A 25,390-nucleotide genomic window follows, 5' to 3' on the forward strand; every position below is an offset into this window, starting at 1 on the left:
TCCATTGACACTTCACTGAACCTTCTGTGATCAGACTCCTCCACAGGTGAAGAATTCAAGCCAAATATCAAGTCCTGAATTCCCTCATACACCAGATTTTCTGCCCTTGGATCTTGGATCTTAAATAATTTGAACAACTGAATATCTTGCAGTATGATTTTTGCTACATTCTTCCTTTCTCTACTAACTGTGCTAACAGGACTGCACTTTCTTGAGATGCAAGAGGTTTTCTCCTGTGTTTTGGGTTTGGCTTGGTTTTTTTTTAATTTGTAAAGCACATGTCCATATTGTAAGCAAATTATTGGAATGTGCAATCATTTTCCTTTATTAATATTGAATGGTTGTAGCTCATATTCTATTCAGTGCTAAGATGCTGTGTGGACTAAGTAGAAGAATTAAATATATTGAAATGTTTTGAAAATCTGAATTGCATCAATGTCACTTCTGTAATCTTGTTGGAAAGCATGTCATTAAAAGCAACAATAATTTGTGCTGTTTAGGTCATGGGAGACAGAGCTGGGGAAAAAAAAGTCCTGAATTGAAAAGTATTTTTAAAATAATATTAAAAAAGGATACAGAAAATTCAAGTGTTTATGATTTAGTATAGGAGAATGTGATATAACTCACCAATTCTATATCAAGACTTAAGTTACATAGGTATGTATGGCTGTGATATACTAAAATTAAAACAAACAAAACCCCAAAACTTTGTCCAAATACAGCCACACCTCTTCCAGACAGAATTACTCAGTCTATCTGAAACAAAGTACTTCAGAATTCTTGAGTGATGCATAGAAAAATATTTCTCTGTCCTCTTTTCAGAGACGTTTTACACTAAGTTCACAACTGTTAGCACATGTAATCAAGAGGCTCTAAAGTGGTTTTAACAGCAAATGGGCTGTTTCAATAAATTGTAAGTTTTTGAGACTTTCTTCTCTTCTAGATAACAGAAAGTATTGTTCTTGTAAATCAACACTGAATTTCAATCAGTAATTACAAAACCACAGTTTCTTATCCAGATTAATCATACTGATACATTTGATGCATCAGTTTCTGTCACATTACAAATGCTACTAAACATTTCATGGCTCATTCTTGCCAAGTTTGCTGAACATACACAGAATCAACCCTGACAGTGACATAAAATGGCAACAAGGTCTGCACCCTACAAACCTAACATCCCTGGGGCTCCTGGTGTGCCCTCAGGATGAAACCAGAGGAAACAAAGCTGCACCCAAGTCAAGCAATTCTCAGTTTTTTTCCATTAACAAATTTTAACTCCCCATTGCCACAGCTAAGGGAGAAACTGTCACTACAGGTTTGCACTCTGATTTTGCCCAGCACCAAGAGAACCCAGCAGACTCAGAAGATGCTGACAACCAACTCACTACATAACATCCACTTAGCCAAAAGTTTTTTTCCACTTTTTTACCCAGGACACCCTTAAATAAGTTACCTCACATAGAAAGGTCTGCCTTTATTTCATGGTGGTACGGTCTTGATAAGAGACTACTAACTGCAGGAATAACTCATCAGAATCAATGCACACCAGCACTTTTTAACTAGCTATGAAAGGGAAACCACCACTTAAGAAATTGCAGCATTAGAAGAAAACATTAGACAATTTTTTTATTTATTAATAATTTTTATAGCTCAAATTTAAAAATAATAAACCAGAAACAATTCAAGATTCATGAAGAAAAATCTGGAACTATATACATGCATAATTAAGAATATCTTGATTCTCATCAATATTTACTTAAGCTTTTTGTACAAATTTTTTCACACAGTCATATTTACAAGCATGTCTGTTTAAAACATATGAACATACACCTCATAGCATTTACAAATCTTTTGAATATATTTTTTTTCTTAAAAACAAAAGAATATTTCCTTGATTTGACAGTTTTGGTTTCACATTATGATACTAGACAGGTATTTATTCAGTGGGATGGAAACAGTTATCATTATTCAAATAGCTAAATAACAGTCATCCTACTGATACCCAGAATTATCACATATGGCTTTAAATACCTCCCAAACTCAAAGGATCATCTCACAGGTATAAACTACAGTCCATCTGTGGTGTGTTTCTAATTAAAACTAGAGCCTTTGCTTGGGTTAGATCCACAATTTGGCAGACACTTTCTAAGCATGTACTCAGAGCTAAGAGGCCCTTTTGAATTATAGAAAAAAGAACTTTGCTTCCAGCCAAGTCAAGAACATAGGAAGTGTTGCAGTGTGACATCATAGCCTGCCTCAGTTGTCCGGGTCCTTCCCCAGGTGCCAATCACGTCTCCTTTCCTCCCACCCTGACCACAGCTGTCTGTCAGTCCTGGCATTCCAGAAGGGCGTCGAGTGATTGGCAGAGTTCAAAAGATGCTTTCCACCCCTGGGGACCATTGGCTCATCCAGGTGTCCTTTTCACCTGAGACCTGCCTGCCCTGTACCTGGTTGGTGGGTTTCCTCTCCGTCCCTTCCCCCTCTCCCCCAGATAAAAGAGCAAGCAGACCAGGCGGCTGCGGTTCTGTTGGAGCTGTTACTGGATTCACGGGGCCACACGGCCCAGAATAAAATCTCTGGATCAAAACCCTCCATCAGAACCGACTCCTTCCTTCACCATCGCCTTAAAGCCTCTCTGTCAGTGAGAACCTGAGGAGTGGACCCTCTGCCAGAGGCTCTGGCATGCCTGGACTTGTCCTCTCCTGCCCTGCCGGAGGCTCTGGCATGCCTGGACTTGTCCTCTCCTGCCCTGCCGGAGGCTCTGGCATGCCTGGACTTGTCCTCTCCTGCCCTCCCACAACATCCAGCTAGCCAGTAGTGTCTCTGAGGTAAGACACCTCAGTTGCTGCTGTTGGTTCAGATGCAGGGCCAGGCAAGTCGAGGCACATCCCAATCAGTAATATTAATCCTAATAATGAAGCATGTATAAAATGGGGTGTATGGGCTTTTCCAGACACTCTAGCTATCTTTACAGATGGTTTTTATCATGGGATAACCACAGTTTTGAACAAACAGCATTTGTGTGAATTTACAGGAATCAAGTGAGAGATCTTCTAAGAAGGGGAAGAATACTTTTTCCTTAAAAGCATTTTCTAGAAACAAAAAAGTCTGAGAAGGTTTTGCACATAATACATCTAAGTTACTGATACAATCCAGTTAGATCACTTCACAAATCAACTGAAAATCCATCAGCTTGCTTGCTTTTGGTTGGGACAAAAAACCCCAAACCTCTGGCTTTGGCAACTCAAGAAATCATCTCCTTTGAGCAGTGCTCTCTAGAGCTCCTGCACTGATTCTTCCACAGCTTGCTCCTCCACAGGCTGCACAGCTTCCTGAACATAGACAATGAATTCTGAAGCCTCGCCACCCTGGGTATAGACAGTGACTGTCTCGATGCCCTCCACCTCATCTGAGGACACCACCAGGTGATGCTGCTCCGACAGCTCCACCGACGCCTGCTGCAGCGTCTCCTGGATCATCAGCGTGTGGTTGGCTGACTGCTCCTCTTCCTTCACCTGGGGAGACAGTGGAGAGCTTACAGAAATTTCACCTTACCAAGAAGTACCTGGTGTTGTGATGATTAATTGAAATACAGCACACAAATTAGCAATCACGCAGTTTTGAAAGAAAATGTCAGTTTTGCAGAAAATGCGAGCACTTTTGATTAATGAGTGTGTAGCTAGGCAGAATACTGAAAACACCAACACAGCATCTCAGTTCTGGGCACAGAGAGCTGCAAAGTTTCAGGAACACTGATCTTTAGAGACAGCTTTAATCTCTCAGCAGTCACTCATTCAAAACTGTTTTTATTTAAATAAATCTGAACTCAATCAATTCCTCTAGTAGCATTGAGTTGACAACCCATCCAAACCCATGTGAGAAAACACCTACTGTACCACCTTTCTCTTTCTCCCTAGTCAATGGCTGCTCTTAGAAGTGCAAATTTCACTTTAAACATTAAGGGATTTTATTTGAAAAATATGAAATATAAATATCACTGAAATACATTCCTAAGGTCTACTGTTTGTGAGGCAGCAATGTTTACATTATTGAAAGGAGAGTGACAGAAACAAGTGAAAATAAAGGATTTTTTACTGAACATTTTGCTTCTTGTCAAAATTTTAAAAAGCAACACAATCTGGTGTTGAATTCCAGATTCATACAAGTGCCTGTCAATTACTGAAATACAGTACATACCAGAATGCAAAACCAAATCTTAATCCTCTAGCAGACCCATATAAAATTCCTATGCGAAGTACTCCAGACAAGTATAAATAAATCAGGAAAATGTAAGTCATGTGGAAGAAATTCTCTCAAGTGTTAGTGATAAAATAATCTGCTTTTAAGGAGAGAACGGAACAGCAATTTTTCAGTATATATATTTCAGTAATTTTTCAGCAGGACATATGCAAAAGCATTTCTTAGGTGAAGGTGTCCCTACCCATGTTAGGAAGGTTGGAAGGAGATGATCTTTACAGTCCTTTCCAATCCAAACCATTCTAGGAATCAATGGTTCTGTTTGCTGGAGCACAGTGTGCTCCTGCAGCACTGAACTCTTAAGTGATCTTAGAAAGAAGAGGTCAGACAGGTAGATTCTATGAAGTGTGGAATCTAAGTTACAAAAGTTAGAAAGGGCTAATTTTTTTTTTTTTAGTTAGAAGCTGGCTCAAAAGCAAACAGCAGTAGCACAATCATATTCAAGTAAATATAATTAGGATCACTGATGCTGTTTAAGACGGGAGTGGGAACAGAAGGGAAGAACTACAGTGGAGATTCCAAGGATCTGTTTGGTCCCTTAGAGACCAGCAAGGAGAAAAATAGGCTCTATATGTTTGTTTTCCCAATTCTCTTTTCTTTTTTTTTTTTCCCTAAGCAAACATTCTCTTTGTTATACAGTGAATTTGCTCCTGACTTTTCTATTTTGTGTTTAAAATACCTGTCAGAAAAAGATTTCAGAGATTTCCAAGCCCTTTGGGACTTCACAGCACTCTGAACTTTCACTCAACTAATAAGGCTATAGGAAGCTTTTTCTTGAAAAATAACAAATATGTCCGGGTGTTAAATTATTCACAGGGCCCCAAGTCAGTATGGCTGTAATATAGTAATGAAATAAATGTGGATTTTATCTGGTGAAAGACTTAACATCTAAAGGGAATCTGGCCATTGTCACTGATCTTAATGCAACAGCACAGTTGTACCCACCAATGCTCACTCTGGCGTCATTGCACAGGATTCAGTTTGTGGGGACAAAAAGTACAGGAGTGAAATGAAGACCTTTTCACATTCTTTTATCAAACATATCTGAATGTTTTATTTGAAATAGAGTTTAAACAGCTCCTGCTGAAGTTCAAGCTCAACACAAGCAGATGATGCTGGATGTTTTCTTGACACAATAAAATTTGCAACCAGCCTCAGAAAGAACAATTTATGTTGCCTCAAAATGCAGGTATCATAGAACCAAAGAGTAATAGACTCAGAATGGTTTGGATTGACAGGGAACTTGGAGATGATTTAGTTCCAACCCCTCTGTCATGGGCAGGGTCACCTCCCACTAGACCTATCCAGCCTGGCCCCAAACACTCCCAGGGATGGGGCATCCACAACTTCTCTGGGCAATCTGTTCCCATGCCTCACTACCCTCTGACTAAAGAATTTCTTCCTAACATCTAATCCAAGTCTCTCCTTTTTGACTTTATAAACAACCCCCCTTGTCCTTTCCCTATCTGTCAAAATCACTCACTCTTTTTATAAGGCCCTTTCACCCCCCAATAATGGAAGCTTGAGCCTCTCTTTGAAAAGCAAGGAGCTAAATAATGAAAAAAAAAAACCAAACACAGAAATGTAAAATTTTGTCTATCGCTGCTCCTAATGCACCCTTTTTTATTTTTAAATAATTAAAGAAACCCTAAATCCTATTGAAAGCAACTGAGCTTTAGTGAATTCTTATATCAAACTCTCTTTTCATAACTGTCCTCTCCTCTTTCCTGAGGGTACTTGCTCCACTGTCAGCTCTGTGGAAGTTAAGGACATACACAAGATCTACTAATGAATATTGCAACAGGCCATGAAAAGTCTAATCACCACTGAATTCAGATAGGAAGCTGCAGTTATAAATGTTAGATAATTAGAATCTCACAGCTTGTTATGAATCAGCTCACAATTACAGCCCTTGATGTAGAGATGCTCAAACAAATACAGAAATGGGGGTGTCTAAAATGTGGCCCTATAATTATGCAATATACATTAATCCCTCTTGTTCTAGTGTACTACACATAACCCTCTGACAACATGCCTCAGGCCAGAAAAATTACACTACATTTGCTAAGAGCTGCAAGAATGCACAACACAGTATGAGATGGATCTCACTGTTGTCACTCTGAATCAAAACCCATAAATAATTTTAAATATAGCTTTGTGAATGTCCATAAATAATGAAGAGAGGAAAATAAATAAAGCATAGTTGACACAAAAATGAAACAAAAGCAGAATCTCATTCAATTCAATAGCAGCAATCTAATACTTATTCAGTTTTACACCCTTTTGAAATGAAAATGGCCAATAAAGAAAGTTAATTTAAACTCCCTACCTGACTTTATCGATGTGGGTTTATTACCCTTGTCATGCAGAGTAAAGAAAACTAATGCCTTTATTTCTGGTGTTTCTAGCTTCCAGTATCTTTTTTGGACAGCTATCTGTAATCCTTTTAGTTTGACAAATCACCACATTATTTGGGATATTTACATTTCAAATCAGTTCAATGTTTACATGCTTCTGCTTGGTTCTTATTAGATTGTTCCACAGGGAATAATCTCAAAATGTTAATTTACATCCCTCAAATTGATGAAACAGTGGGACAGCTGCCATCTGAATGAACGAAGTCACCACACTCAATTCTCTTTATTGGCTTCTGAAATCTTTTGAAGAGCAGCATCCAAGACCTCTTTTCTGTTTGAGAGTCAGCTGAAAAGCATCTGTCTGCTTATCCTTCATTAAAGAATGACAGCAAGGAGCTGAAGCCACACACAGCTGGCACATTAAATCAAGTCAGTACCTGCATAAATATCCTTTATTAACTAAATCTGTCTCTCACGAAAGCCAATGGGACTTTCACCACCATGTTTTCATAAGAAGCTCAACATCTCTAAATTCCTAATGTTCTTAATTTACATATCCAAGGACCATCCAAATACATGGAAGTATTCATTACAAATGGGTCTCTCTTGGAGGAATCTCTTTCTCTCAAAACAAGAAAGTATTTTAAAATTTGAAATAAATGAGTTCATGCCAATAAGGAAAATATATTTTTTCCCTTTCCTGAAAAGGAGTAAGAAAAAATATTTGCAGTAAAATGGTAAAGCCTTTTCCTTACTCTAGAGCTCATTTTGTGAAATACTGTAATATCTTCAATTTTATTTGAAGTCAGCAGGAGTTCCAGGTCCATTGTGCTCAAAACAGTTTTGGTGGGCCTGTCCTCAAATCCTCAGTGGAATCCCTCTCTTGATTTAAGATTGAATGCTGCTTTTCAGTTCACCATGAAGCAGAAAAGTTATTCACAGAGATCTTTCAGATTTTCAAAACCTTACATGAGGCTGCAGATGCTCCTATTTATATCATAAAATATTAGTAAGGAAATATACAAAGTATCTGCAGAAAGGATTAAAATGAAAGCATTTGAGATCACAGAGAGCACCTGGATATGTGATGTGTCAGCTTACACTGGTGCCTACAAGCTTTGTTCAGCATCATTTGAATAATTTCATCTCTTTCTCAGTTCTGGTTTACATACAGTTATATTGTGTGAAAAAGACACACAGAAAACTCTGTAATTTGATCATTTGAATCTCTATAATGAGCTACAAAACAAAGACAATCTGGTGCATAATGGTTTTGGAATAATAAGAGGCTTGAGTATGAAAGAGTTGCTTTGCATAAAATAAAAACAGCAAGGGGACAAACAAATCTTCATACTGTTGATGCAGATTTTTAAAAGTTATAGCAATTGGCTGTTTGAATATATCCCAACAGAGAGACTGTGGCTGGACATGGCACTCATCTGGCAGAACTCTGGATCATCCCACCTCCTTTTGAGGCAGAATGGCAACACTGCCATTGTTTTAGGAGCTCTAACAGGACAGGGATCTTGACTGAGATTTTATCTGTACCTTACAGAGATGAGAACTCCTCAAAGGCTGAGGAAAGAGGGCCTCAGTCCCATCTGCCCCATTTAAAACTTTCCATTGCTGTTACTGCCACAGGAAGCATCAGACTGCTCTGTGGTCTGAAGCAACTACAAAATTGACAATCAACATGTACATAACTCCCTGTACTAGTAAATTTTCTAGATTACCACCAGCACCTATCATCACATCAGGATCAATCCAAGCAGACTGAAATACAAGGTGTGCTGCTGAAGCACAATGTTCAGCAGCCTCTCATGTGACAGCCATGCTAATAATAGGTATTTACTTTTGAAGATGTGCTACGCTATAAAATTCTTTTCTGTGATCTGCTTTGAGCTGATGTATAATCTTTGCTCTGCATTCCTACTGCTGTCACTTTGAAGAAAGTGACTTACCATGGTAGGTTTTTACTGGAGCCTGAAGAGATCACAGAATAAAAGGATGAAAGGAACTAAAATAAATGGTGAAACATGTGGAAATCCAATATTTTCTGGTTATCTTCTCATAAAGATCTGTTTAGTTATTGTAATAGCTGATATACTTATTCTCCAGAACACATTATGTCTAAGTTAAAAATAAGTTACTATCCTTTTCAGAAACAGATTTAACCTTTCACTTCAGTCTACAGAAGCAGTAAAATCATCAGTCCTGTCTCATCTTTCTGAGTGGAAGGAAAAGAAAGAGAATTCAGCAGCCAACTGCTGTGTTTTATTGTTAATACTTAGGCAGTGCTTTGGATCAGGACCTGGATTGTATCAGCTGTGCTACATGAAAAGAGAAGTTCATGCCCCAAAGGCCTTATAATTTCAGTATCATTTCAGCATAAAACAAGACAAAGTAAGCAAAAAGGAGGTGAGAGAGTAAAACACAAATGAGACAGTGGTAGTTCAGTGTGCCAGGCATTAGTGTCAATATACAACAGCCTATTCACAGATAATTGCTGCCATCATATTTTGGACAAGTAATTGAGACAAGACAATGAGGTAAAAATTGCTCCTCATTAAAAATATACACAACTAAGCACAATATGGAAGAAGGCATTAGAAATTTGTTTGAAAAAAGTAATAAGCAACTAAATCTTCATGGACTGAGCAAAGGTAGGAGACAAAATCTTTACAGCTAATGAGAAATGGGACTCTAAGTTGGAAAGGAGTAGAAAATTCAGTAAAGGAAAACAAGGTTTTGTTTGATGTGGTATAAAAAGGAACATCAAGTAAACAGGATAAGAGAAGGCAATGACAAGAAGGGGAGAGAAAGTAATCTTTGAGTTTTTTTCTGAAAGAATACAAAAAGGATAAAACATAAACTCTGAATGTCAGAAAAAAGCTTATCAGAGTTAACTGAAGCATAACATAATGATGGCTTGGGCAACCATTGTAGCTAAAAGGTTGAAATGAGAAACCATAGTGGAGCCATCATTCAGAACAAATTGGCACCATTTAGGTATTCACCTGCAGGCAAGGCCAAACAATGTTCCTGAGGAGGAAATCAGCTCTCTGGCTTGAAAAATAGGAAAGACATCCCACAGAGTTGAGAAATAAATTGGACTTCTGATGAACAACTGTGCAGAAAGGCTGATATAATCACCTCAGTGGTTAATAACAATGACTAGTGATTAGCACAAACTTCCCAGCCATCTTCAGAGTGAGCTATAAGTAATGGTTCTAGAGCAAACAAACCCAGTGCAGTATCACAGGCCTATGAAAAAAAGAAATCACCAGAAAATTTGTCCATCACTATCTAAATGAGGAAAACCCTGAAAAACAGATGACATGCAATCCAATTTAACTGGTTACAATAAAATAGTGCATACCAATGTAAACCTTTGGTTTGCAATCCAAAATTCTACTGCTCTGTAGTAGTAATTTGAGGCAAAAATAAAAACTCACATTTGGACAGAGAACCCTACATGCTTTCAACTCTTTGTATCAAAGGGATCTGATACAAGAAATATTATGAAAATATTATGCATTTATGAAAAAAATAAAGGAATTAAATCAGGTACTATTTTGCTCCCATTAAACATTCCTGCTGGAACTAACAAACACTGGAAATGGGAGAGCAATAACTGGAAGAGAAACTAGAGCTGATGGACACAGACCAAGAAGAGGAAATACTTCTGATGTTCTGGCCTATGCAGTGAGGGATTCAGACCAGAGTCTGAATTCAGATCTCTGACACAGCTCTTTGAATAGGCACTTGCAAACCTTGCAAAAAAGTAATATTTATTATTTTAGGAAATAGAATATAACCACAGTTAACTTACTTAGAATCCAGTCCACGGAAGCCTATTTGTGCCCTTGCTAACTTCTGAACCATTTAAATATAACCTAGAAGCTCATGAGGCCAGTTACATTTAGATACCCTGTGAATCTTTCAAGGATGTTCTTCATATATTGTGAAACCAAAGATATGCATTTTGAATACTGTTTCCTTGGAGAGTTACTTACAGAACTACACAATGAAAGAATCTCCTCTGCAAAAGAATAACCTATCAGGACTGTTCATTTCTGAGGGTGATGTTTCCTCACAAGAAACTCAGTATTTAAGTAAAACAAATGTTTAACTTGAAAGAAACTTTTTATGGAACAATTAATATCCTTGTTTGATATACATTCTAACTGAAAGAAACAACTAAAGATCAAGGCAGTTTGTAGTATAATACTATTCTAGTTAACACACAGATTTTGTGTGAAAAACCAGTCTCTGAATACAGACCTGCAGAGATTGTAAATCAAGGGTGTGTGTGATACTGGCCTGACTGCTTATGCTTGGCATGTAAGCCAGGAAAACAGTCCACCCCTATAAATAACGGATTGAACAGCCTCGTCTAGCAAAAAAAACCCAAAAAAACAAATGAATCAATCTCCACCCTGAGGCACAAGGGCAAAAGTACATCTGTAATAGGACACAGAGAGTCGAATGTGCAGAAAGGGAAGTGTCTTGTTTTACCCTTCCAGTCCCTTCACCTTCCCATGTGCTGTTCCCACAAAACCCCTTTCTCCCCAGTCTCTTGCCTATATTCACCATCCACTATGAAGAGTATTTCCTGGCTTTTCTAAGCATTTAACCTCTTTCCTAGCTGTTCTTCAATCTCAGCACTCTGTCCTCTCTTCCCCACTTTGCTACTTTTTTTTGTGTTTAAGAAGAGCAGTACAACTCAAATGTCCTGCCATGAAGAAATATCTTAATCAGCTCTTTTACAAAGAGATCCAGAGTGGATCCCTAGTAACTGAACAAGGATGGGCTTCTCCTGCCATGCTGTGATCAAACCTTCAAAGGGGATTTTTGCCAGTCTCCATTCATATTGGTAAAACTTCATATTACTAACTTTTTTTTCCCTCAGACATTTGCTGAGATATTTATATTACACTCCTTAGCAGCTGCATATTTTCAGAGCTCACACAACTGGATTTATCCCAAATTAGAAAAAATTTAACTTTGATAACAGATTAGTATACTGACTCACAGGCAAAATTAAGAAAAAACCATTTCAGGCTCCAGACAAAACCTTGGAGAAGTCTCATACACTAACAGAGCCAACAATGATTCCTATTTACCAAACATAATACAAGCTAAGCAGGGCTAACTTTGCATTTTTGGGGTTTAAAATCATAACTTGAATCCCAATTCTGGCTGGAATTGGTTACTGTTATGTTGTCAAAGCCTTTTCTTTAATATAATCATTTGTAAAAATAAGAAATATGAAGTTTCCTAAGCCAGAACTGAAATTTTGTTCTCCACATGCAATTCAGGAGCTGTGAAGGACAATCTGATCTTGATTTCACGTCCATTATAACGTGTACTTATAATTTAGTGTACTTGCAATAAGACTACAAGCAGAACAATAATTTAATAGAAGAACCCCTCAAACATAGTATCCTTTACGTGCTGTGACCTAGTAGAAAACAATTTTAAAACCACACCAGTTAGATCTAATTAATACATCAGATATCTTCCAAGATGCTGAAAAGGACTTAGGGATAAATACAGAGTTTGTGAGCACACGGGTTAGGGAAGTGCTAAAGCACGAGCATAGCAGCATTACTGAGAGATACAGCTGGATTTATACAAGATTTTAAGGATAAAGTATAAATGGGAATTTTATGAGTTAAAAATAAGGACAAGGACAGCTGTGGGAGAAATAAATTTCCAGGGAGGAACGAGGAGACAAAAGTAGAACACTATATTGTAACATTTACAGCAAAAAGAAAAAAAAATGCTTTTGAAACATTCTAGTAGTTTAGAATTAGAAGAAATTTCTTGGTGCAAATAGAGAAATATGAAGGAAACTTGCAAGGGCTAGCTAAAAATGAGATTTGAAAGTAAGAACTGATATAAGAAATGGGTAATATATGTCCTCAGAGAAAAAGAAAAAAAACAAACAGCATAAAAATCAGGACAACTACAATAAATGTTGTTAAGGAAAGAAAAAATGGATCCAAGCTGCTAAGCAAGGACTCTGTGAGGCCTTTAAAAAGCAGGAGTGGAAATTCAGTGACAGATGATGTCGATAGATTGCTGACACCCTGAATGAATTCTTTGTCTCACAATCCACAAGAGAAGCTGAAGGTCACAGAAGAAAGTGCGGAATACATTTTCCAGTAGGAAAGTGAAAGATGAACATATCTAAAGGTCACTTCAAGGTTAACAATTAGGAACCTATGATAATTAAAACTCAACCAAGTCATAGCTAAAAAATGAGGGATATTCCACAGAAAGCAACTCAGCATTGAAGAAAAAACCTGACAGTTTCTAACGGGGAGGATTAAAGTCAACTAATAACATTTAAAGATTTCTTTCCCTCAGAATAAAATTGGGTGTGCCCGTAACTCTGAAGCAATTTTCTGGTTGGAAGACAAGAGCTGGAAAGGAACTACAGCTGTATAACAGACCAGACTATGACAGAAAACCAATTTCTAAAGAAAAATAAAAGAACAGAGAAAAATGAAAAAAATTAAAATTGTAGAAGATTATAAAGGGAGGGGGATAGGGGGCATAAAAAGAAAAGTAGCAAAGAGATTCTGTGCTCTGAGAATTCAATATTTCATTTAATACAGGAATGGTGCTTGTAAGAATTTGATATCACTGACAGTCACTGATGTACACAGGGAAAAAGAAGTGATTAAGGCTTAGCAGTCTGCAAACTGAGAAGCCTAGAAATATGGATTGAAAAGTGAAGAAGAAAATTAATTTGGAATAAAAATATTTACTTAGAAAAAGTTACCAGTAAATTCAGAGGGTCCAACAAGGAAGTTAATAGATTTTATGATGACTCAGGTATTGATCAGAGATAATACCTGTATATTTAAAGTTCAACACTCAGCTATCAAAACATTCTCTAGGCAGTTCTCCTTCAGCAGCGACTTTCTCCTGTATCTTTAGTACAACAGCTGCCTCAAAAGATGAATTTCTTTAGGGAAGAACTAATTTCAATAATGTTGACAAACACCAATTGCTAATATTGCACTCAACCCCTCAACAGGTCATCTCTGTAGCACAGCAGCCACGTTGGTAGTGGCTGTACTATAAAAGTTGCTTTGAAACTTGCACATCATTGGACCACACTGTCTCTTCTCTTTAATGACTGAATTTAGTTTTCAGATTTGGGTATGTTATTATACAAAAAAGCCCTAAACTCTTACATAGTTTCTAGCCAAAATACCTGTTAAGTATTGCAAAGGAACATCTAAAAATGCTCTGACTTCAAATTCTGCCTTGTCTTTGTGACATTTGGGCAGCAAGCTTAGGAATTATCCAAGTACTTCACAGACCATGAACTTCCTACTTCTATGGAGCTCTCATGAACTCAATGTTCAAAACACTACAAAAAATGCTGAACTCAAAAGTTAGTTTTAGCACTCAGAATAATCAGTTCTGGTTCCTTTAAATAAAAAGAGTTACTTAAACTCTTTGGGAAGTTAAAACTTCTCATGTACTTTCCTCACCTGTCAATCACTGAGTGCAGAGACCCCAGTGAATCAGTGGGGAAAGGGACAAGCAAAGAGCTGTGCTGAAAGAGAAGGAACAAGCAGAGTTTAAAGAACACTGAGAGGAGAATGAAAAATGGAAGTCAGTAGACACCTGTGAGGAGGAAATACTGAGCAAAAGTCTTGATGTTTGAACCAAATAGGCATCTCAGGTTGAAAATTATTTCCTTTTGCTTGCTGCACCAAGGACCACCTGAATCTTTTAGATGACAATGGCATTAAGTGTCTGCACAAAAAAATAAATACGCTAATTTATAAAACCTGAAAACACCTGCTAGGGAAAAAAAGCTGTGTTTTCACACACATACCTACATACACATACTGGTGTATTTATTAATTCGTATTTTATATACACACAAAACTATACGCAGTTTTAGATGTATAAAGATATATGTGTGTATATATATATATATATATATATATATGTATAAACATGTACATGTAAACACACATACACACAACACCCAGTGAAAAATCAGGAAAAATTCTCTATGTGTCTTGAATGATCATTTAAAATTTGTCCCTTGCAAAGTAACACCCATTTCACAGCATATATATGAAAATTAAATGTGGCTGGTTTAGAGAAGAAAGGAGCTCTCACCTGCTTCACCACTGTCACCGTGCCAGGTGCCATGGTAACGACAGAAGCCACTGCAGCGGCATCGTGGGACTCAGAACCCAACTCAATGATCTGCTGCAGGATGTTTACAGCTGTTGGATCCAGTCTTTCACCTAATCAGAAAGACAGCAGCCATAAGATCATCACAGGAGAACAGTTCTAAGGCTATGTGAATCAAACAGCAGTCTGATTCCCTGACTTGCAGTGCTGTTGGTACAATTCAAAAAGCTCAATAATGTGACATTTTAATAACAGATCTATGGTAGGGAAGTATTCACAAAACAAATTTGCCCAGGGAATGCATGAATCAGCAAGTGCAGCCACACTGATTACTTCTATGCCTATTTGAAGAGATCTAAAAGAATACACTGAATAAAGAAACAACAGCCACAAGTCATAGCAGGAATTGTGAATTAGGAAGCTGCAAGACTTTAAAAATCCAAATGTGTATTTACCAGACATTCACCTTACACAGAACCTGCCTGTATACCTATAACCAGAACAGCCATTTGGTATTTTAGAAACCTGTGTTTACCCTCTGTCTGGTCCTATGGTACCTCTCAACCTAAATGAAGAAGTTTTATCACTAACCTGCTGAAGGAAAAGGTTAATTGCTTGGGAAAACTCATACTGATCACTTTATAAACACTGGAGCAGAACATGTTTAAAAACATGTCTGTCCTTTTTAAAAAATGCTCTGATATGTGTAGCCCTGCCAAAGGAAAGGGATGTTTACAAAAAAAAACCCAAAGAAAACATTTATAGTTGTACTCCCACTTCTCACAAGCTGTCAAAGACCTAAATGCAGAAAAATGGTTTTTGTTATGCAGGAATACAAATTCCCACCAATGGCTCACCGTTCCTACATCCCCACTGTCAGCATGAGGGAGATGTCAGACAGGGAAAGAAACTGTCAGGGCCATGTAAAGCTTCCTTATATTTGCTTTAATCACTGTGAGAGATAGAAAAAAGATAGAAAATAGAATAAATCTGATTTCCTAACTTAAACTCTTTTAAACTGAGGTTGATACTATGACAATATAGGTAGTCTAGGTCAGATAATTTAATTTCAAATAGAAAGTAGCTATATTTTGTTAATTATGTAAGAAACAAGTTCTGAGTATTGAAAAAGGTTTGCTTGCTTTGGGTTTTTATAACTATAAACTGCCTTTAGACAAGATACTACTGTTTTTTACTAAGAGGGAATATGCTGGAAGAGTACCTGAAGTTGGATGCTCTAAAAAGACGATTACTCAAAAAATTATAGCTTCATGCTTAAAATAAAGACTGCTATGTACAGTACATTCCATGACAATATTTATTTTAGTTTAGGTATACAGAAGTTTAAGAAAATTTCTCAAGAAGTTTTCATTTATTCAGAATCTGAACTCATTAAAGTAATATACAGAAACTGGCAATAATGTAATTTAATTGCAACATGATGGGAAAATCCATAAAAACTGAGAGGTTTTGACATGTATCTGTATTGTGAACTATAAAGACTGCAATGGTAAACAATTGTAAAATGCTGTCTCATTATAACCAGGGCATTTATTTACATGTATTTTAAAAAAATTTAAAAAACCCAAACACATAGGAACATCTACTCGAGTCTCTGCTGTTTTAACACTCTCAGAAATCTGGGCATTTTTTTCTTTTCTCCTGGTTTTTGTTATTTCCCACTTAGCAGACATTATCTAATGCTACTCTTTTCCTTTTCAACCTGATACAGAATAGCTCACTTAGTTTTGTGTACCACCAAAATTGAGATTGTTAGTGCTGTCTTGGGAGCGTGGTAAATGAGCTATTCCATCATGTGACTCCTGCAGTCTTGCTGACTAAAACCAGAGAGGGAGAAAAATAATAGCCAGAGAATTGTCATTAGATACACACCATCTACTCTGCCAAGATAGCTAATTTCACAGCATATTTAATAATATAGGCAGGAGATTCCACACAGCTAATAATAAAGTGCAAAAGAGGCAGTGATAAGTATTAATGACTTCAGGATATAGGAATTCATAATGAATTATAATTTCTCATTTATACGTAAAGAAAATATAACCCCCCAGAAGTAAGTTCTGGATATCTTATTTCATAATTTTTAATAGGAGATTACAGGAGATCATATATTGCCCAGTACACTCAAAACAATTGGATATTTTGGAAGAAAAGGTGTATTTGTGTTCCAACCTAGGGAAAAGGTAACTTACTGTTCTCAGTAGTGTATCTGAGGTTCTGTAATGCAGCCACAGCAGCTTGAGTGCCTTGAACATCTTCTCCAGCCTCTGTGATATGGAGATACTGAGTGGATGCTTCTTCAGAAACCTCGGCAGTTAACTTGGAAACAAAACCCAGCCAAGGCATGAATAATCTCATTTCAGTGATTTAACAGCAATAAGGAATGAGTTTGGACAACAAATACTGTAACAAGAGCTATACTGGGTGAAACAGAATTCAAGAAGAGTGTTACATGGGAGACAGGATAATCATCCCACAACATTCTTCTGGATTCTACATCAAAAGTTGCTTTAAGGATTCAAAGTTATCCTGACCTTATTTTTGTTGCACAGTTATCTTGGAACTAACAGTAGACTGTACCAGGGTTTACAAAAGACCTTTTGAGCAAAATGAATTTATAATGCAGATCTGCTAAAACACCTCAGAAACTTGAAAAAATGGCATTTTTTGATAAGTTATCCTTCCCATAAAAAACTATATTTTTTTCAAGATAAGCTGTCAATATATACTCCAGCTCTGATGGGATTCTATTGCCAATTCAGCAACAGTTATTCTTGCACCCAGAATGTCCCCTTATTTTTCTAGCTTTGGGCAGCCACAAGGAAAGTGTACAAAGAAATATTTGGAATATGGATAAAGGACTTTGAAGGGTTACATTTTAAAATGCTTGTCCTACTTTGAACAGCTGTCCAAATAGAACCTGCTCCAGTGTTTTTCAAAGACACATCCTTCTGTGTGTGGACACTCAATAACTGTTAGACAAGACCTGCAGGTCAGCTCTTCCAAATCAGGCATTAGATTTGTGATAGGAGCCAGACTGAAATTAAGCAGAAGAGGCCTACAACTGTGGGGGTCAGCCAGCTGCAGTTGACTCCTGGCTTTTTCCTCTCACTGGATATCAAAATCAACCTGCTTGGGCAGTGAAAGACACTCTACTGGCCAACCACAATTTTTTAATGAAAGTGCCTAAATCTGTGGTTTTCCCATCAATTCTGCATCACCAGGACTGAAGATGAAAACACAGAACATATCATAGAAGACTTCGCATAACATTATAAATTTTTCAGCTGGTCAATTTAAAAATTCAGTTTTCCAGATTCTAGCCTTCTCTGGACCAAGACATAAACCTTTTTTCTGCAGCTTTGCTATTCTTACAGTTAACAACAATATAATATTCAGCATATTACAAAATGCAGTAAGTTTTTCAATTTCAGATTTTTTTTGCTAAAGCTTTTCCCCTTTCTGCTGCAAACAGAGGACTAGAAGCCTAAAATGCAAAAATAAGCATTTACAAGGTTGTTAACTCTACCATATATTAAAATTTAACAGACATAGCAAGGCATGCATTCAAGCAAAGACAAGATCCCATGACCTTCTGATGTTATATAAAGTCAGAACCACATTTTTCCACATTTCTTATTTTTATCCTTACTTTTCTCCCCAGAATTTGAAAAAATCTTAGGTTCAAAGCCATTGTTATTCTAATTTACCTCCCATTTGGTCTCCCCATCATTCTCCACCAACTTCATTCCATGCTTGTTTTTAAGATGTCTGTTGAACTCCCATTTTGTACCGTACACAAAGCTGCAAACAGGACACTTAATACCACCTACAAGAAAACACAAATAAATTCTTTGAGTTATTTTCATATAAATTTCTTTTCAACACAGGAACAATCTTTTAAATTTGACCCCATCTCAATCAAGCCATGTAACTGTAAAATGTTTTCTTTTACCCATTTGTCCAATATGAAATATGTTAATATTTAACATATACATCAGTGGTATACTTAAGTAATGTTTTTTAAATGTGTCTTCTCTAATACAGCTGTTCTAATTTTCTCAAGTTTCAAAACAAACATTGTTTGGTTTTTTTTTCCTACATTAGCAAAGTAAACTAGGAAGCATTAACAATGTAATATTCTCTTTACCCAAATATCTTTGCTCTCGAGTTTTATGTTAACATGCAAACTGTAAATAAAGTTTTCCGTTGACAAAATGATGCAAAGGAGTTAGCACAATGTTTAATGTGTGAGTGTGCAGCATTACAGGTAAAAATCAAAGCATGATAAAATCATGAGAATCCAATTTTTTTATACAAGATTAAAGAGGTTTTACTTCTTTTGCTTATGAAAGTCGTTTGGTCAAATGTTCAATCTCATTTGCTTGTAATTATGCAAATAAGTATTTCTCTTTTTTCCCCTCTATTGACTAAAGAGAACAAGAATAACCTGCATGTGATAAATTGTTGCATTAGGTGATCAGAACTCACTGTAACAAATCTGATACAAGTGTGTGCTTGGTGTGTGCTACCACAAGCCTGACTCTGCTTCATTGTGGCAAAAGATGATTCTCACTCATCAAGTTCCAAGGCATCAAGCACACCCACAGAAGCTGGATATAAGCCAAGACCTGGCTGCACAGTCCTTTATGAACAAGGCAATTAGAAAAAAATCCCATTTTACATTAATGGAAAGCTACCATATGGTAACCAGGTGAAAAGAAAAAAAATTTTTACTTTGATAAACCAGAAGGTAACTACATCCAGTATCTAGGGTGAGAGACGCTTACTTTCACTGACACTTATTGTTACTATACTAACCCTCTTCCTTGCTAAGTCTTTACCAAACTTCACTGTTAGAGCAGATGCTCAATATTCCATCTCTAAGAAAAACTGGAGCAGTTTTACTAAGGAAAACTCAAAAAGTTCAGATTAGAATGGATTAAATTAGATAATATTATCAGTTACAGAAAATGAAATTACACATTTAATTTCACACCAATCTGTAGTATTAGGAAAAACACGTTGCTGTGAAGCAGTGAACACTTTTCTCCATGACTTCGATATCAGAACTATTATAACAACACACCAGGTAAATTAAATCTGTAACTTTTGTCATTATGACTTTAATTAAATAACAAGTAATAGAAGCATAAAATTCAACTGGTAATATATAATTCTGTATCAGTCACTTGATATGGAAGCTCAGAAAAATAAATTTTTAGATAATTTTTTTAGAATAATGGGTAACATAGAGAGAGTGTACATGAATTACACACCTTTACTATTTTCAGTAACAAAACTGATGTTTGTAACAAAACATTGCAGGCAGATCTTACATAGCTGCACAACTTTTTTCCATTGACATGTGCTCTTTTTTATTTATTGGTCTAAAATCTCCACAAAACAATTTCCATTTTTGTATAAAGACAGCACTCTCATGATGAGAGCTGTAAAACAGAACACTGAGGCCACAACTGGATCCTCATGTATGGCCTGCACCAGAAGCTGCACAAACAGAAACCAAAATCTGTCTCTCAGACATGTAAACAAAATGTTTATGGATGGGAGGGAATATCAGTGAGGAGAACAGAAACAAATGTGGGAAAAATTGTATGTGACTTGCCCAGCACAAAGCAAATGAAACTATAAAATAAGCCATCAAATGAGCACATAGACAGGGCCTTGCAGAAAAACTAGTGGGTGATGCATAATATTCTTGCCACCTTTGCAGAATGTATCAAATTCTTATGCTGTTTCTTTTCCTTTATTACTTCATAATACTAAAATAAATGTCAGATCATAGAGTTCTACTTAAACAAAGAAACATACACACCCCCTTCAAAATCCCAAGCATTTCTCTGATCCTGTGTCATTCCAATTTCTAACCACAAGCCCAGAAATTAAATACGGCTGTCTATCCTTATCAATGCAGTTGCTCCAATGAGCACAGTCCTTCTTCTGTAAATCATTCATTTATTTATAAGCTCATTCTAGGAATCTTGAGTACAGTCCAGCAGTCTACATTCATATAAATATTTCCAATTAAGTTTATTGCAGTGCCTGCAATGCAGTCAAAAACCAACTGAGAGTAGAGGAGAAGAGCAAGTGTGAGGTAATTCACTCTGGGCTCAGTAGGTAACTTAGAAAAAGCAGAATACAATACAAATAGATATAGACAGCTTTTATTAGATGTTGATCTTTGTTACTTTCCCCTCTCAATTTCTTTTCAAGCCTTTTTGCTTGCTGGTACTCTCTTCTTTTCTTTTTCATCTATAGTCCCTTCATTTCAAAGGATTTGTTTAATATCAGGCCTGAAAGGTCTTTTTCCTTTATATGAATACATGAATAATTTTCCAAAATTGCTTTTCAGATCTATGAATACAGTAATTGAAACTAAACAGAAGCTTGTCAGACAGCAAGGTGCAACTTCTGGCCCAAGCAGCTCAGAAACTCACAGAATCATCCAAAGATTTGGATTGGAAGGGACCTTAAAGATCATCTTGTTCCATCCCTGAGCCAATTGGCAGGGACACCTTCCACTAGACCAGGCTGTTCAGGACCCCATCCAACCTGGCCTTGAACACTTCCAGGCATGGGGCGTCCACAATTTATCTGGGTAATTTGTTCCAGCACCTCACAGTAAAGAATTTCTTCCTAACATCTATTACCTTGTATGACACCCAGGTGTCACATATGACAAATACGACTTGTCATACTGCATAATGTGTCTGCAGTAATCTGTTTGTGCTGTGTGAACCAAATGCAGAAAAGATTCTGATCTTCAAATCAGGAAAACTTTTATTAACTTCAATAGGATTCATGTTTATCACTTCTAAATGCAAATGTCTCCCACCAGGAACAATTCTTCCCCCAGTGAGATATTGACATACTGAGAAAAATTGATGTTTCTATAGCATGATAAGGAATCTCTGGTCTTATTTGGAGCCCAGGTGCAAGATACATCTGATGCATCACAGAACAGGAAATTGAGTTGGCAAAGGAAGCTGCATGTGGGAAATCACACCTATTAATATAGCTTTCTTCATTACAGTGCCCTGAGAAGAGACACTGACTTCATAGCTCCTACATGGATTTGATACCTCATTACTACTCTAAAATGCCTGACTTTTCCACAGGTGAATGTGGAAAACAGGCACAGCACTACTGTCAGCACAGGAAATACAAATGCTGTGTAAGGAGAGGAAGAGAAAGAAGGATGCAAAGCCAGAGATGGAAAGAACAGAATAGGCTGTTTCTGTTGTGAGGGACCTACAAAGACCATCCAGTCCAACTGCCTGACCAATTCAGGGGTGACCAAAAGTTAAAGCTGTTGTTAAGGGCATTGCCCAAATGTCCCTTGAACACTGACAGCCTTCAGGCATTGATCACCTCTGTGGGAAGCCTCTTCCACAGTTTCACCACCCTCTCAGTAAAGAAATGTTTTCTGATGTCCAGTCTAAGCCTCCCAGGCACGGTTTTGAACCACTCCAACATGTTTTATCACTGGATCCCAAGAAGTGTTGAGCACCTCCCTCTCCCCTTCCCCCCTCAGAAGCTGTCAGAGAGCAGTGAGGTCACTCCTCAGCCTCCTCCAAACCAGACAAGGCTGAGTGTTGACCTCATTGCTCTCTAAGCAGGTGCTCCTCACAGGACACGGCTTCCAGCCCCATCACCATCTTTGTTATCCTCTGGACAGTCATGAACCTTCACACCCTCACCTGGTGATCCCAGCCAGGCACTCAGGGCTCCCACCCTGAGCACAGCAGGATAATCCTCTCTTTTCCCTGCTGCTCATGCTGTGTTTAATGCACGCCAGGATGGGATTTACCCTTTGGGCTGCCAGGGCTCACTGCTGGCTCCTGGAGAGCTGCTGCCAACCAGATCCCTGTCTGCAGGGCTGATCTCCCCACTCAGACTAGTGCCAGGCATTCCTCCACCCTGGGGGCAGAAGCTGACATTTGACCTTGCTAAATTTCATCCTGTCCAATGTTCCAGTGTGGTGGGAAAAGAATATCCACCACAGGTAAAAGTTAAAGACTCTTCTCTCTCGTCTCACTCCAATGTCTCCATTTTAAGGCTACTTTTGCATCCCAACAACTTAACAGTTCTTTTGTTTCAGTGGAAAAGAATTACCTTCAGGAATGCATTTATCCAGCTCCCAAAGGGAAAGGCTAAGCAGTGTAATTTTCTTCATTCCAAACATTCCAAGTATGATCCCTAATTTATACTACAAGAATTCATTCTCTCCTATCTATTCCTAAAAGAAGCTACAGAGGAATAATTCCTTGCAGTGCTCAGATAGTTGGAAAGGTAAACAAAGCTCCCGATAGTGAAGAGCTTTTCGTTCATCTGGGTGACTACAAAATAGAGGCTCTGAGTACTGACCAAGCAAATATTACTTCCTTAAAACAACTGCAGGTTCCCCATGGACTTGTACTGCCTGTGAAAATAATCATAAAATTATCCTATATATTCCTACTCTGTTATAGATATTTACTTTTAAAATTACTTGGTTGGGTTTTTTTTTTTTGATAAAAGGAAACAAGGAAATGTTATATAAAACCAACACAGACTCATATTACTTATTGTAGTTCCACATTTTCCCCTTACAGAGCAAGTTTAAAGGGAGCGTCTACAACTGAGTTATCTTTCTCTGTGTCATGATTTCAGTATTTTAACATGGATTAATGCCTTCAATAGATAAATAACATGTGTTAGATTAATGATTTGGAAATAGCATTTAGAAACAACGTTAACCTTAGAAGAATTACATTTAATTCATTATCTAATACAACAGCATTATTTTGGTCTCTATTCCTCTTCAATAAAATCAGAAACTGAAGATTCCTAAAGATGAAACTGTTGTAGTTTCTACTTAAAAATAGGGGAAACACTTTCTAAAATTATAAGTAACAATAAAGGAAACTTAATTTTATCAAGAATTAAAATATTTTCCACACAATTTAATATTTAATCTGGCTTTCTCCTCTTCTTCCTCCATATTCCTCACACCAGGCACTAAAAGTGAAGGAGCTTTGCACCCATAAATGTATCTGACTGTACAATCAGTTGGTTCATCTTACCAGTGTGTGACAGCAAAGCTACTCATGGGAGTCAGACTAATCCTAAATTAGACTGTTGTGGTTTCTGTTATACTACTAATAAATTCTTGGCTTACTTACACAGACAAGGTGTGCTTTCTTTGCCCATAAACAACATGCTGAGCATAACAATTCCTAACCTGTTTTACCTGTACTCTCTTTTCTCCCTGGATTTTTCTAGTGGGGGAATAATTTGCTGCCATTTACTCTTTAGTCTCTTTCCTTATGTTTGCTGAATCTTACCTCGAGTTCAACCTTGCAGAATTGTCACAGAAATTTATCAGCAGAATGGTAGAAATTTATCATTCATTTCAACATGCAGTGATACTTGACTTACAAAAAGAGACAAACAAGTGTAAATGATAAATGTATGCAACAACATATAGCACAGTCAAGGTCAAACAAAACTTTGGTTCCCACACCCTTAAAAACCAAGAACAAAGGACACTGAATGAAGGGTAGAAGGTGGCCATTTCAGAATTACTAAAAAGGAATAATGATTTATCCTATGACACCAAATAAACTGAAAAACACATACTGCACAATATTTACCTTCACACCAAGTTTGCTTCAGCAAAAAAACCCCAAACCAACAAATCTTATTTGGTGGAGATGTACCTTGTTGGATGAGAGCTTCAGCTGCAGGCTCCCCAGACCCTGCATTGACATACTCTTCATTGGGATGCTTCCTGTTGTAATGCCTCTTCAGGGACCCAGATATATTGCAGGAATAGTGGCAATGTGCACAGCGGAAGGGCTGGGAGCAAAAAGGAAAATGTTGGACTGTATTTCCTCACCTCTTCAAGATACTGGTCTAAGCTGCAATGTTTTGATCTCAAGAAACCATGCTCATTTCTGGCTTGGGCATCTTTCAAGGGAACACTCGAAAATTCAAAAGAAATTGAAGTTGTAACTAAACACTACCTAAATTTGGTACTTTTTATTATGTGCAAGACAACAAATATTCTCACTATTATAAGACTATTACCCAGTTTTTGTAATTCAGTAAATTGTGTGTTTTCATAATTGATAACAGGTCTGACCATGTGGAGACTCTCTACTATTAAATGACTCACCTGCTGTGAGCTTTGGTCTGAAAAAGGCCGGCAAGAAAACTAAAATAACTGAAAGTACATGATTGTACAGCCAATCTAATTTTCCTCCTTTCCTTTCCTTTCCTTTCCTTTCCTTTCCTTTCCTTTCCTTTCCTTTCCTTTCCTTTCCTTTCCTTTCCTTTCCTTTCCTTTCCTTTCCTTTCCTTTCCTTTCCCTTTTCCCTTTTCCCTTTTCCCTTTTCCCTTTTCCCTTTTCCCTTTTCCCTTTTCCCTTTTCTTTCACCTTTCCCTGGTATTTGCATTTCTCTGACCATTTGGTGAGCTGACTTTGGCAACTGAATTAATTAATTTTTTAAGAACACGTCTCTTCAACTGACAGAGAGACAAATTCCTAAAGAAAAAAAATTATGAAAACAAAC

The 25,390-nt window shown here is 37.3% G+C and overlaps 1 protein-coding gene across 3 annotated transcripts in view; it reads right to left on the minus strand.

Annotated features, from left to right (window-relative positions):
- Nucleotides 1–2,563: 2,563 nt before the first annotated feature.
- Nucleotides 2,564–25,390, minus strand: part of ZFAT (zinc finger and AT-hook domain containing) — an 89,314-nt gene continuing 66,487 nt past the window's right edge. For 2 of the 3 annotated variants that reach the window (XM_038164570.1, XM_038164562.1), the window contains 5 exons: nt 24,536–24,674; nt 18,524–18,642; nt 17,006–17,132; nt 14,775–14,905; nt 2,564–3,518 (listed from right to left, as the gene is read on the minus strand). In XM_038164570.1, the coding sequence (XP_038020498.1) occupies nt 3,279–3,518; nt 14,775–14,905; nt 17,006–17,132; nt 18,524–18,642; nt 24,536–24,674 (756 nt within the window). In that variant the 3' untranslated portion in view covers nt 2,564–3,278. Of the gene's footprint in view, nt 3,519–4,883; nt 7,605–14,774; nt 14,906–17,005; nt 17,133–18,523; nt 18,643–24,535; nt 24,675–25,390 lie in introns of those variants that run through there. The other variant, XM_038164579.1, reaches the window with a different exon arrangement.

The sequence above is a fragment of the Motacilla alba genome, chromosome 2 (assembly GCF_015832195.1).
Source record: "Motacilla alba alba isolate MOTALB_02 chromosome 2, Motacilla_alba_V1.0_pri, whole genome shotgun sequence".
Taxonomy (NCBI): domain Eukaryota; kingdom Metazoa; phylum Chordata; class Aves; order Passeriformes; family Motacillidae; genus Motacilla; species Motacilla alba.